Source organism: Erythrolamprus reginae, chromosome 7, assembly GCF_031021105.1.
Source record: "Erythrolamprus reginae isolate rEryReg1 chromosome 7, rEryReg1.hap1, whole genome shotgun sequence".
NCBI classification, from domain to species: Eukaryota; Metazoa; Chordata; class Lepidosauria; order Squamata; family Dipsadidae; genus Erythrolamprus; species Erythrolamprus reginae.
In genome coordinates, this window is record NC_091956.1 from 29574298 (window position 1) to 29589756 (window position 15459).

Sequence of the window (15459 nt, forward strand, 5' to 3'; positions counted from 1 at the left end):
GAGGCTGGCTGCTGTAGAATTAAAGCTGCATCAAACTTTGTTTCTCGTCTGAAAAACTTCTTAGGGACAAAAAAGAAACAAACCAGCAGAATAACAAACAATAAAACCATTGAACGACAGCCAGCAGTGTCACCAAAACTCATCTGTGAGTTAAATGCAATATGAAGCGGCCAATCTGAAATGCTCACCTGCAATATAGATTTAAAAGATTATTTTTCCTCAGGTTTTGTTTTTTTACTATGAGGTATAATAATAATTTGGAAGTCTAAAACAGGCTGGCAATACCGGTAGTTACAACCCTTTCTTCAGTGACCATTTGAAGTTACAATGACATTGAAAAAAGTAACATACAACCAGTAATGGGCAGCCAAAGTTTTTACTGCCACACTGTGGATGTGGCTTATTTGTGGGTGTGGCTTGATGGTCATGTGACTGGGTAGGAGTGGCTTGCTGCCCATGTGACCAGGTGGGAGTGGCTTGAAAAATTATCATCATTCAAGTGAACTGTTAAGTCTTCGACTTACAACCTCACCAGTGTTGCTCTCTGGGGTGACAATTTGCTTCACGTTTCCCGTGCTCCTTCCTGGGTCGCCCCCGCCTCAGGCTGGGTAGCTAAGCAAATGGGCACCAATCAGCTGTTGAGAAATGAGGCGGATGGAAATGGGCCCCCTGCAATCCCTGCCGTTTCTGGTCTCCCTGCCGCTTTCCGAGGAGGAAGAGTAGGATGAGTGGGGGATGGTCAGCTGGAACTGGGCACACAGCTTCATTTCTGCTGGTGGAACTACGTTCTACCCTGTCCTGCCTGCTGCCCACCCCTGCTTATAACCATTTTCCCTACCTATGACGGTTGAAGCATCCCCGTGGTCATGTGATCAAAATTTGCATATTTGGCAACTGGTTCATATTTATGATGGCTGCAGTGCAGGGGTGGATTCTAACTTACCACACTGCTAGTTTATTTCCTCCCACGCTGAGTGGACATGCCTTGTGGCCACAAGCACATTAGGCGCGCGCGTGCAAGCAAAATGCTGAAAAATTTCCCCAAAGTAAAATAAACAAAAGTAAAAAACAAGATGGTGACCAAAGGCACAGTGCCAGAAACTCGGCTTCTGCATATGCTCAGAAGAAAAATAAAATTAAAAAATGAAAAAGATGGTGGCACCCATGGACTGGCACCAACCAAACCAGGTTGGTGACATCATTATGACATTACCACTGGGTTGCTACCACTTTATCCAAACCAGTCCAAACCGGGAGGAACCCACCCCTGCTGTAATGTTCCCTAAGGTCACGTAATCACCTTTTGTGACTTTCTGATAAGAAGTCAATGGGGAAGCCAGATTAACATTGCAGCCATGTTACTAACATTACAACTTTGATGATTCACTTAATAAATGTGGCAAGAAAGATTGTAAAATGGGGTAAAATTCACTTAACAACTCAGCAATAAAAAGTTTGGGCTTCACTGTGGTTGTAAGTTGAAGACTTATATACATACAATGTCGGAAAAAGTAGAACATTTAAAGTGACACAGAAAAATCAATTGTAGATTGTAGTATGAAAGTCATCTCTTTATATATAGCTTCACATATGCCCTCATGTAGAATTATGGATGTATATATATATACATTTACCAAATCTCAATTATTAAATAATATGTTGCAATGTAATATGAATGAGGATCATATTTATGTATGACGGAGGATTAGTTTATTCCTAACCCATTCAATTTCATTTTTGTAACACAACTAAGTTACAAAGACTTAAAACAATAAAAGATTTATATGCTTAGTTTGGAAATTATAGAATCACCCCCCCCCCCCCCCAAAGAATGAAGAAATCTCTGTGAGTTTCAAGCCTACGTGTTTCTCATCCCTTTCACCACCTCTTTCATGCACAGAAAGATTATAAAAAAGTATTGGCCTTTAAACTAATTGCACCAAACTAGTAATAAAATTGCACAGTAAATAATAATTAATATATCTACCTAGTCTTAGGAAGAGTGTAATTTTAAGCCCTTAAAAGGTCATTAGATGCAATTATGTTGAACATTTATATTATCAACTTAAACTGATTAAAGACCATAATTATTAAGCTGAGTTGTTCATTTTGTGATAGGGTTATAAGCTGGAAGCTATTGGGGAGACACATAGATGGGCAAACATGCAAACATACACTGCATGTCTTGGAAATAGGGAACTGTTCTTTTTGATCTCCCTCCCTAACTGGCACCCATTAAAAAAAGCTCCATTTCAAAATGAGTATTGCGTAAATGGTACTATCAGATAGGACTTCATAGGAAGAGAAAGAAATTGAAACATGGAAGGAATTCTGATCTATTACATAGCTCAGAAAATGCAGTAAGGAAGGAATTTACTTAGGTTTTTAGGGCCAAATGAACCAATTTTTCTGTAAGAGTCAAATAATCAAGTTTCAAGGCTTTCTAGATTTCTTGATCAAATGTTGCACTTACTTTATGGCTCATTAAATCTCTTTTTAAAAAACCCAAAAAACTAGGACTACTGTTCTGCAGAGTAGCTAGATTTCCCTGTTGAAGTATGCTAAACAAATGCATCATCGGTCTAAATATAGATCTGGATTTAAAGTACACTACCTTAAATAAGAAATGATAGAATGAATCATGTTTTTTCCCACTGTCATCTCCAGCAAGTGAACAGCTACATTAGGAAAGCACAGAAATGCCTCTTGAGATGGGTAAACTCAGATTCAAGCCACTGATCCCTTAATGCTTTAAGAATGCTTATGATCTCACCTTAAGTAACTGCCTGAATAGAAGCAGATAAGAAAACACCTTATTCAGAATTATAGTTAGACCTCATTAATTATTTTAGAATATGCTTCTTCATGCTTATTCTCTATGATTCAATACCTGGACATCTGTACAGCTTTCTGGCTTGTGCAATATCTCCTTTACTTAATCGTGTGCGCTGACCAATGGCCGGTCGGATCCCATTATCATCACGGGAAGGAAGTATGGTATCCAGAAACATACCCCTAAAAATAATTAAGAAGCCAAAAAAACCAACTTATTTTTCATATCAAGAGTGCTGAATTTATACAAGATTATCCTTAGTAACAAAAAACACCCAGTGAAATGGAAAAGTCAACAATTATAATAACATGGTTATTTGATTAGTCTGGCTTGTTCCTGACATTCACACAATAGGTGAAGAAACTGTTCTGCTCAAGGCCTTGTACTAACAGCATATCATGTTGATCTTGACCAATTATTTTAATTATACTTATTTCAACAGAATATTAGGAACAAAAAATACCCTCCACAATACAATTATTGGTTCTCGTATTCCTAATTAGTTCATTAAAACCTGCACCTAAGGCCTTCATTTGCTTTTTCAAAACCTCGGAATCTATTGTGCACACAATAATTTTCACAGCTTTTGATGTGTGTGAGATTAATGCATTGTTCTGTTGAAATTTTCATTACAGTGACAAGAATACTTAAACTATTTATTTAAAATAACAGCAAACCTTAGGGACACAATCAGAAAAGGCTTTCAGTTCCTTAATCAAAAGAGACAGCATTTCAAATAGGAACAAACTAATTATTGTAAAATGTTAATAATATTAAACCCAATCAACATTCAAGAGGCTATCCAAGTGATAGGAGAAACGAAAACCATGTCTCTATTCAGAAAAGTTTAAAAATAATGTAATTGTATGCAAAATATATGCCTGGATAAATAAGACTGGATTGATTCACTTTGTAATTACATACATCATTTTCAAAATAATTAATTTTAAATGGACAAATTATTTGTCCTTCATAATTAAAAAAGATATATTATCTCTAAACTACTTTTTATCATAAAATAGATGGAGCATTATACAGTATGTCTATTATCGGCACAGTGATTATTTTTTCTACAGGATAGTTTTTTAAAGATATTAAGCCTGGCTTTTAAAGCCTTTCCCGCCAGTATTCTAAGAAACCATCCTTCCCTTTGTTAGTTCAGGTTCCAGTGATTCTGAAAGCAATGTCTACACGGGGCATTCCCCTATCATTTATCAGACAAGTTTTCCAGAATCAGAGGTGGGTTTCAGCAGGTTCAAACAGTTTTGGAAAACCAGTAGCAAAAATTTTGAGTAGTTTGGAGAAACAGTAGAAGAAAATTTGAATAGTTCAGAGAACAGGTAAATACCACTTCTGACTGAACCTGCCCCCATCTATTCTCTGTCTCCTGAGCCCCAGCTGATTGGGAGGAAATGGGGATTTTGCAGTAACCTTCCCCTAGAGTGGGGAGGGAATGGAGATTTTAAAATATCCTTCTCCTGCCACACCCACTAAGCCAGGTCCACAGAACTAGTAGTAAAAACATTTGAATCCCACTGTCCAGAAAGTATTTGGAAAGAATCTGACACAAAACTGCATAATTAAGAAACTTCCCTTAAAACAATCATAAGGAAAAAAATACTATGAAATCTTCAATGAAGCCACAAAATACATTTGGGCACCTATCAAAGTGGTTCAACATCACAAAGCAATTGTGACAACTGCCTACATTAGAACAACACACACAGAATATTCACATTGAAAAATAGAATTATAAGACAAAAGGTATAACCTGAGACTCCAACCTTGAGAAGGTGTTCCTGGCATAGTGCATAATGCTATCAAAATCATATGCTTCTCCCAGAGAATTCACTTCTCCAGGCTCCATCTTCAAAAAGTTGTACTCCTGGCCTGTAAATCAGAAGATTTCAAAGTTTTTCAAAAGGAAAAAAGAAAGGAAGGGAATCCATAACTCCTTTTTATTGAAATATTATAATATATTACGGGAAGATATAAATGGTTTTCTTGCAAAGGCTAACAAATAATTAATTGATTGTGATATATTTGCACACGTTAAAAAAAGCAGCTTCCTATTATTATTATTTTTGCTTTAAACAGCAATAACAATGTACCTGTTTGCTCATGGACTGAATTACTGATGGAATAATGATCTGAAATGTCATCTTGGTATGCAGCATATTAAGAAAACTACTATTTCCTGCCACCCTCTGACTTGATTATTCCATGCTTACTTTCTTATTTTCTACAATGCATTGCGGAAACATAAAGACATTGGTTGCAATTTTATAGCACATATTAGTTAACAATACAACATAGGCCAGGCATTAGAAGGAACAGTACCTAGTTGAACCCGGTTGATCTCAAAAACCCACGCAAGATCAAATCTGGTTAGTACTTAGATGGACAGACCACCAGAAAACTTCAGGTCTGTAGGCTTGATTGGGAATGGGATATCCCTGAAGGTGATACTAACAAACTATAGTTCTCAGAAACTATATGAATATGTTAATGAAGTCAACAGGACTCAGATCTGATTGATAAAAGAAGATTGTGTTGTTATTATTTATCAAATAATAATTATTATTAAAGATTAATTAAAGATTGGTTTAATCTTTATTGGGGATTATCATTATGTACATTTATTTTTGTAATTTCTTCAATAATGATCCCCATCTAAAGATTTTTTTCCTTCCTTTTTTCCATCCACAGTACTCCATCCGTGAAGGTATCCTTCATTTATTTACATAAACAATTTTTATGGTCACACATCCCATTACTAGGCCTCTGGGCAGGTAGTAATAAATAACTCCATCAAAAAAACCAATAATCCAAATAATTAAAGTACTGCATTTTTTGCAGTATAAAATGCACCGGAGTATAAATCACACCTTAATTTTGGGGAAGGAAAACAAGGAAAAAAGGCCTCTGCTTCCCAGCAATTTGCCAAACAGCAAATAGCACAGATTATGTACACTGTTTGCTGTGTATTTCTGTGCATGTGTGCCTGATCCATAGAAATAGCAAAGAATTGTAGAAATGTATATTATGGCAGTATACTAATGCCAGAAGGTTTTCTTAAATGTAATCACACTAACTCGTCCAATTATTTAAATAGATCTACTCCAAACATGACTAAATCAGGGTTTAACTCAACTGCTTTATCTTAATACTAATACTTAATACCAGTACTTAATAGTAAAATAGGACATTTTAGATTATATTTTTACATATATTTAAAATTGATGTCACTTCCTGGAAGCATTCTCTGCTATTTAAAATAAGATACAAATAGCACTGCGCCTCTTCAGATCAAGCATTTATTTTAAAAAGCTTCTTTATTTTGTTAAGTTGTCTAGAACAATAATAAAGCAGTATTTATTTTAAAAGTAAGTCTAATAATTTGAACATTCTATAGGCATTTATAGTTATTGACTTACCTCCTTGCAGCAAAAAAAGAAACAGTCAGTTTCAGCACAGTTTGATTAGCACAAGAAAATAAAAGTGTGCCTTGCCTCTCCCTGCAATTTGCTTCCATGCAGCTCTAGTTTCACTTTCATTTTAGCAGGTGGGCTTGCGGGCAACTTAAATCAATCAGCTGAGTGTTGAGAGTCAGATAATCGGTGGCTTGTGCTTCAGGCTCTGCTGCTGTTTGCTGCAAGGAGATAAATTTCTAGCAGGCAGAGACCAAAGAGTGAGGGTGGCTGGGGTGGGGACTACATTCGGGGTATAAGATACACCCAACTTTTCACCCTTCTTTGAGGGGGAGGGGGTTAAAAAGATGCATCTTATGCTCCCAAAAAAAAATACAGTATGTGAAGAAGAAAGTTCAGGCCCATGTAGCTTTGGCCTGGTCTACCCAATGCGAAGAGGAAAGATCAGACCAGCGTAGCTTCAGCCTGATCTACCCAATGTGAAGAGGAAAGATCAGACTAGTGTAGCTTTACCCTGGTCTACCCAGTGAGAAAAGGAAAGATTAGGCCAACATAACTTCATCCTGTCTACCCAGTGCAAAGAGGAAAGATCAGGCCCATGTAGCTTTGGCCTGGTCTATACAGTGCATAGAGGAAACATGTCAACAGTCCTGGGAGTGGCATCAGGTTGAACACACCTGCCCTGTCAGCCATGCTCGCCCGGCCACCCCGAGGTTAACCACAGTCCTGATACGGCACTTAATAAAATTGAGTTTGACACTTCTGTTCTAGATGTTGCAGAAACTACAACTGTCAAAAGCTCAAACCTATTAGCCTAAAATATGTGGGACACCATCCTAGAATCATCTCACCTGGCTGAATGTTTTCTCTGATGATGCTGACATGATCATCTCGGTCTGGTCTTGTGTGTTCATGCCAAAATCCTATTACATGTCCCAATTCATGAACAACAATTCCAAACTTATCACAATTCTTGCCAATAGAGATTGCTTGAGGACCATTGCCCCTTCGGCCTACGTAGGAGCAGCATCTGTAATTTAGGGTAAGAAAAGAAGTGAAATCATTTGAATGTACACTTCCAAGAAAGAGCCAAGATCTTTATTTAGCTTTTTATTTCACATTTTATTCTAGGATTTGTTTTAATAAATTGTTTTATTAAATATATTTATTATATAATATGTATATTATATATACTGAATACAAGTAAATATAGATATATAAATATGATAGATTATAATATATATTTTCTTAGATGCATAAATTTGTATCTAGATGCTTTCATATGTTGTATATACTAGATATAGTGTGAGTAAATATAAATAAAAAATAAAATGATTGTTCACATATGATCAATTGCAACCTGATCCTGTAACTAAAACAGTATATGTCCCCCCAAAAACTCCCCACTAGCTCACATGTTAACCATGGGTGCTAGCTAGTAGTTACTTTTTAAATCAACTGTGCACGATTCTAATGGGGATATGGTTTTGAAATAAGAAACATGAATCCTTTCACAATTGAAATTCCTCTTCAAGAAGTGGAGCTGGAAGGGGGGGCAGGAAGAAGGCAGTAAACATAAATATCATATGTCACTTTTAATCTCTTAAAAAGCCATAAAAGCCTACACAATTTTGGCTAGCACATAGCAGCTTTTAGTGACTACAGAGAAGACAAGTGAAACTGAATAAAATGTACTGTAATATTCTAGGTCAAAACTGCAACCTCATATGAAGTTGACACTTATGTTTCTTTTTTGGCTATTGCTTTTTCACAGTGCTTATTTTTTAATAACTTTCAATATCTTTATGGGATAGAAGACGACTGCAGTGGGTAGTGCTGATATGTACATTCTAAGTTCACATCTCCTATTGTCTTTTGATTCGAAGCTCTTCAACTATAAAATTAAAGGATGAAAGCAAATCATCCAGGCATTCATAAACTTTTTCAAGAATTCTTCAGACTGGAAATTATACTGACGTGTAGAATTTAGAACAAAATGTCACAATGAGATATATTGAAGCTCTGAGTATTATACTTAGATTATCCTGTTCTCTTTCAAAATGTGCTGTTCTTGTTTTTTCTGCAAATGCTTCCAAGTCTGGTAAACCTTCCTCTTGTGTAAAGATGATATACTTTGCTTCCATAATAATCCATATTAAGAAACCGAGCTTGTTATTAGACTATAGGATTGGGGCTAAAGCCACATAACTATTGAAACAGAACTCATTGTATAATGTAGGTTGTATTGTGCTACTTTACATATGAGATTTAAACACTTTGAAAATGAGAAGCTTTTGACCTATTTCAGAAATCCACTATTTGTTCAGGACATGTAGGTCACATTTAATAAAATCACAATAGAAACATTTTAATAAGCATCACATTTTGGGAAAATCATTTCTAAGTTAATCATTCTAAGTCCTTAGTACATATAATCTCTTCTTCCATCTGTCTGTCCCACTATTTCCATCTGCTCCCTGCCTGAACATTTTAGTTCTCTACGGAACAGAAGTGAATACTCAGGTAACCCTCCTTTCAGGGCTTTTCAGATTACAATTTGCAAAAGTTATTTGACAAAAATCCATGCTTGATTATAATAAGAAGATATAATTTGGGAAGGTTCGACACTACCCACAATAGAGGAATGTTTCGTGAAAATAATGGCACTTGCAAAAATGGCTGAATTAATTTCTTTGAGCAGAAAAAAAACAGTATCTATAATCATGGCTGAGCGGAAACCCCTGAAAAGACTTTTTGTATGAAATTTTTTTGGGGGGTGGGGTGGAGAATGCACTTATAATTTATGACCTTAATAATTAGAAAAATTGGATAATAGAAAAAAGTGAGCTTTTCTTTTTGTAATAATAGAATAGGAGATAATTTGGTAATTATGTTTGCTCAAAAGGAAATGGAAGCTTTTTGTATTTCTTTTATTCTTTCGTTTTGCAGTTTTCATTTGCTATCTTCTTCCTTTGAACCACTTTACTTTATATTAATTTGTATTAATGTTTATGTTCTTTGTAAAAGAATTAATATTTTATATTAAATTATAAATTATAAATTATTAAATTATATATATATATATATATATATATATATATATATATATATACACACACACACACACACACACACACACACATACACACACACACACACACACACATACCGTACATACAGGGGAATATGGTTTATATTACATTAAAAGTGTTACATTGAAAATTTCACACATTTATTTATTTTATTATTATTTTATTACTTAGATTTGTATGCCGCCCCTCTCCGAAGACTCGGGGCGGCTCACAACATGTAAAAACAAATCATAAGCAATCAGACAAATTTAAAATATTTAAATATTTAAAAAACCCCATATGCTAACAGTCACACACACAGACATACCATGTATAAATTAAACGTGCCCAGGGGGAGATGTTTCAGTTCCCCCATGCCTGACGGCAAAGGTGGGTTTTAAGGAGTTTACGGAAGGCAGGAAGAGTAGGGGCAGTTCTAATCTCCGGGGGGAGTTGGTTCCAGAGGGCCGGGGCCGCCACAGAGAAGGCTCTTCCCCTGGGGCCCGCCAACCGACATTGTTTAGTTGACGGGACCCGGAGAAGGCCCACTCTGTGGGACCTAATCGGTCGCTGGGATTCGTGCGGCAGGAGGCGGTCTCGGAGATATTCTGGTCCGATGCCATGAAGGGCTTTAAAGGTCATAACCAACACTTTGAATTGTGACCGGAAATTGATCGGCAACCAATGCAGACTGCGGAGTGATGGTGAAACATGGGCATACCTAGGTAGGCCCATGACTGCTCTCGCAGCTGCATTTTGCACGATCTGAAGTTTCCGAACACTTTTCAAAGGTAGCCCCATGTAGAGAGCATTACAGTAGTCGAACCTCGAGGTGATGAGGGCATGAGTGACTGTGAGCAATGAGTCCCGGTCCAGATAGGGCCGCAACTGGTGCACCAGGCGAACCTGGGCAAACGCCCCCCTCGCCACAGCTGAAAGATGTTGTTCTAATGTGAGCTGTGGATCGAGGAGGACGCCCAAGTTGCGGACCCTCTCTGAGGGGGTCAATAATTCCCCCCCAGGGTGATGGACGGACAGATGGGATTGTCCTTGGGAGGCAGAACCCACAGCCACTCCGTCTTATCCGGGTTGAGCTTGAGTCTGTTGACACCCATCCAGGCCCCAACAGCCTCCAGGCACCGGCACATCACTTCCACTGCTTCGTTGACTGGGCATGGGGTGGAGATGTAAAGCTGGGTATCATCCGCATATTGATGATACCTCACCCCATGTCCTTGGATGATCTCGCCCAGCGGTTTCATGTAGATGTTGAATAGCAGGGGGGAGAGGACCGACCCCTGAGGCACCCCACAAGGGAGAAACCTAGGAGTCGACCTCTGGCCCCCCACTAACACCGACTGCGACCGGCCAGAGAGGTAGGAGGAGAACCACTGAAGGACAGTGCCTCCCACTCCCAACCCCTCCAGCCGGTGCAGAAGGATACCATGGTCGATGGTATCGAAAGCCGCTGAGAGGTCAAGGAGCACCAGGACAGAGGATAAACCCCTGTCCCGGGCCCGCCAGAGATCATCCATCAACGCGACCAAAGCGGTTTCCGTGCTGTAACCGGCCCTGAAACCCGACTGCTGGGGACCTAGATAATCGGCTTCTTCCAAGGACCGCTGGAGCTGGAGTGCCACCACCTTCTCGACAACCTTCCCCATAAAGGGAAGGTTGGAGACTGGACGATAGTTGTTAAGTACGGCTGGGTCCAGGGAGGGCTTCTTGAGGAGGGGGCGCACAAGCGCTTCTTTATAGAGTGATGGAAAAACTCCCCTCCCCAAGGAAGTGTTGGTAATCTCCTGGGCCCAGCTCCGTGTCACCTCCCTGCTGGCCGAAACCAACCAGGAGGGACACGGATCCAGTAAACAGGTGGCGGAACTCACAGCTCCAATGGCCTTGTCCACTTCATCAGGTGTCACCAGATCAAACTCTTCCCAGACAGGTGGACAAGTACGTGCCCCAGTCACCTCGACTGACTCGTTGTCAGTCGACTCTGTTTTACAATTGGAGTCGAGGTCGGCCCGAATCCGAGCGACTTTATCAGCGAAAAACGTGTTAAAGTCCTCGGCACTACTCTGCAAGGGCTCCCCAACTCCCCCTGATTAAGAAGGGAGCGGGTCACCCTAAACAGAGCAGCCGGGCGGGATTCCGCTGATGCAATCAAGGCGGCATGGTACGCGCATCTTGCCGCCTTGAGCGCCACTTTGTAAGTCTTAATAAAAGCTCTTACAAGTGTTCGATCAGATTCAGACCTACTCTTCCTCCATCGCTTCTCTAGACGTCTCTTCTGGCGTTTCAACTCCCGGAGCTCCTCGTTGAACCATGGAGCTCTACGGGGTCTAGCGCCACGGAGAGGTCGCAAAGGCGCAATCCGGTCAAGAGCCTCTGCTGCAGCCTCGTTCCAGGCTTTCGCAAGAGACTCTGCCGAACTGTGGACAAGTGCCTCTGGAATAACCCCAAGCACCGTCTGAAAGCCCTCTGGGTCCATCAGGCGTCTGGGGCGGAACATCTTAATTGGTTCCGCCTCCCTGCGGGGAAGGATTGGAGCCAGGAAGTCAAGCCGTAGTAGAAAATGGTCTGACCATGACAAAGGCACTGCTTCTAAGCCCCTTAGTCTCAGACCATTACTCAATTGCTCGGAAAGGAATACCATGTCGGGTGCGTGCCCCCCTTCATGAGTCGGACCCTGTACTACTTGAGTCAGGTCCATGGCTGTCATGGTGGCCATGAACTCCTGTGCCAGCCCAGAGGTTTCGCCGAGTGACGGCAGGTTGAAGTCCCCCAAGACAATAAGTCTTGGGAACTCCACCGCCAACCCGGCTACCTCCTCGAGTAGCACAGGCAGGGCTTTTGACACGCAGCTGGGAGGCAGGTACGTGAGAAATAAGCCCACCTGAACCCCTAAGTCCAACTTCATCAAGAGTGACTCGCAACCCGCAATTTCCGGAGCAATGAGTCCACGTAGGCAAAGGCTCTCCCTGGCTATAATAGCCACTCCTCCCCCCCTTCCCTGGGGTCGAGGTTGATGCCATATCTGAAACCCAGCTGGGCAGATTTCAGAGAGAGGAACACCTCCCTCTGGGCCCAGCCAGGTTTCAGTAATACATGCCAGGTCGGCCTCCTCATCCAGGATCAGATCCCGGATGAGGAGAGCTTTATTTACCACCGACCTGGCATTAAGCAGCAGCAACCTGAGCCCAGGGCCAGAGTTACACTCATCACCAGTACCCAAGATTGGGCTCACGGAGCCAGAACAAGGGATCGTTATTAAGCAACGGTCCCTCGTTCCCCTGGAACGGCTAACTCCGCGGCCCCCGCCATATCTGCCTCTCCCCAGCAACACAGGAATATTCTGACCCTCTGTCTCCCCAGAGATTAGTGCCCCCTCCCCTCCCGCCTCTCCGGCGTCAGGTGGGCAAAGTCTATCATTCATACTGCTTCCATTTATCACATTCATACATGTTTTTCTGATCATAGTCTCCCAATAAAATGTAGTTCCAGTCTTCTATGGAGTTGGTTTTTTGGTCTGGTTGCCCTAGTGTGGCTCATAATTCATTAGAATCCATATCTTTTATATCAACCTACCCACAAGGCCGGTATGTAAACACTATGTAGCTTTCTTCATCACTTCTTTCAATGAATGTAACGCAGGTATATTTTTCCCAGTGTCGCATTGCTTGCTTGAACATTGCTCGTTGGCTGCCTGAAATCAAAATTTGTAACAAAATCAAAACTTTCAGAAACAAAAGAAAACGTATCACCGCAACAATAGTAAAGTTAAATTTTCAGTTTTGAATCAAACGAGAGCAGGAAGGTTTTAAAGACAACAGAATTCTGAAGTACTTTGGAAGAGCTGGGTAGTAACTAGTGAAATCTTACAAAGCAAGAATCTTGTTCCATTAAGAATTTACTCTGTAGTACTCTATAAACAAACTGCATACGTTAAACATGTTAACCTAAGAATGTTTAATTACCCAGGGTTAGAAAGAAAAATATCAACTGCCAGACTGACATTTCACAAAATTTGTGGCCATCAAGTTGGACACAAAGCCATCAGCCAAACCTTGTACAACATGCTTAATTAGTTTGCCTTAGTGAATTATCATTGGTGCATGAAATACATTTCATTTTTACTGCTATGCCATTTGTCCAACAGCTGTTATTAACATGGAAATAATATGTCTTGGTCTTTTATGTATATGCAAGATAATAAACAACATACTGTTAGCCAATGCCATAGCATTAAACTATGCACAAAATGGGAAATAATTCAATTAAATAATGGGCAATACAGCAAAAGGCAACCAGTGATTGATATGTTTACTGTCATCCCAAAGGAAAAACTGTTTGGGCACACACACACTTATATACGTTTTCTTCACACTATTCTCTTTCAGAGTATGCAATTTATATAAGGAGCAAAAAAAAAAGAGTAAACCAATTAAGACTTAAGATAAGAAAAAGAATTATAATTAAATCTAGTTTATATCAACATCATTCATTATAGGTCTCCATGCCGTTTGCCTTTACAGAGTCTATGGCTATGTACATGCAATGCTTCATCTACTTACCAGTACCTCTTCTTTTTTAGATTTCTCACCTATCATTTTGAGGACCTCAGCAACTTTATTTTTTTCAGCCTTCCTTTTTCTCTCAACCCTTTCTTATATTTTTTTCATGAGTTAATCGTCATTTGTTTTCATTATACAACCAAATCATTTCAATGCGCTTCTTTCACATGGATGTTCCTTTCTATATTCCATACATATTGTATTTATTCATGGCATAGGGAGAAGGGCCATACAATGGGTAATAGCAGACACCCCTTTGGGTTGGAGCATTTGTTGGGCCTTGGGATGTTATGGTGCAGGCTATGCAATTCCAGTTATGAGGCTGCCCTTTTTCACACAACCATTGTTGCCCTGTTTTTTGGAGCATTTCGTATTGGTGAACTTTTGGCGGCATCCAGGAGGGACACCTCTGGCTGGGCCCTTATGGCCGGTGACCTCACACTGGGGCATGGGGTGGTTTATTTGCAGCTTAGATGCTCCAAGACTAATCAGATGGGCAGAAGCACTATGGTGCGGTTATTTCAGGCCATGGATGCTAGCGTGTGCCGGGTTTTTGCATTAGCAACATATTGGACCCAAATGGGTGAGGCTCCAGGCCCACTGTTTTGTCACTGCAGCAGGGTGGGTGGGTGTTGACCCGGTTTCAATTTTGGGCAGTGACAAAGAAGACCCTAGTACAATTGGGTCTGGACCCTAAGCAGTATGGGTCACATTCCTTCCAGATTGGGGCAGCAACCCTGGCAGTGATCGATGGGCTCAGCACAGACCAGATCAGGTTGGTTGGCAGATGGCGATCTATGGCATTTCAGGCCTATATTCGCCTGTAGGTGAGTTTTTGGGGGGGCGGCAATGACTGTCTTTTTACACTGCTCTGTTACCCCCTTTCTTTAAGATGACAGTTGCTGGGGTCAAACCTAGGGTATTGGTCTGCGGTAACAGCATGGTCATGTGGGCAGAGAGGAGAGCCTGGAGGATGGCACTTGGAACACATCTGGAGCTGGGCCACCAGACTGAGGTCCAAAGGCTAGGCTGGAGGGGCCTGCGCTGGAGTGGTTTGCGCCCGCTGCTCTTCGACAGTGGGGAGGTGCATAGGGTGCCGGACTGGTTGGTGTTACACCTGGGAGGAAATGATTTGGGCGCTATGTCAGGTGTTGACCTGCTGTGGCAAATAATGGGCGACCTTGAGGTCATTGGTGCTCATTGGCCGGGCACACGCTTAGTATGGTCTACCATGATCCCTCAATGATGCTGGAGACAGGCCAGAGACCCTAAGGGAGTGAACAGGGCCAGGAAGAGAGTAAACAGAGTGATGGAAAAGTGAGTGTTGCAAAGGGGGTGGGGTTGTTGACCACCCTGAGATAAAGGCATCTAAATTATGCTTATACAGGGCTGATGGGGTTCACTTAACATATGAGGGTAACAGTCTATTTTTGGCCAACCTGCAGAGGTTCCTGCGCACATGCATGCAGGGGGGGGCAGGGGGCGTAAATTAACATTTTACTCCCTGCTGTGGCCAGAAATGGGTGTAAGCAGCAACCGTGTGATCTCCT

The 15459-nt window shown here is 40.9% G+C and overlaps 1 protein-coding gene across 1 annotated transcript in view; it reads right to left on the reverse strand.

Annotated features, from left to right (window-relative positions):
• TLL1 (tolloid like 1) overlaps window positions 1-15459 on the reverse strand; it is a 170648-nt gene that overhangs the window by 43876 nt on the left and 111313 nt on the right. Inside the window, exons 5-8 of the mRNA XM_070757256.1 lie at window positions 12924-13041; window positions 7116-7294; window positions 4618-4723; window positions 2891-3015 (exon numbers count right to left, since the gene is read on the reverse strand). Of these exons, the coding sequence (XP_070613357.1) occupies window positions 2891-3015; window positions 4618-4723; window positions 7116-7294; window positions 12924-13041 (528 nt within the window). The remainder of the gene's footprint in view (window positions 1-2890; window positions 3016-4617; window positions 4724-7115; window positions 7295-12923; window positions 13042-15459) is intronic.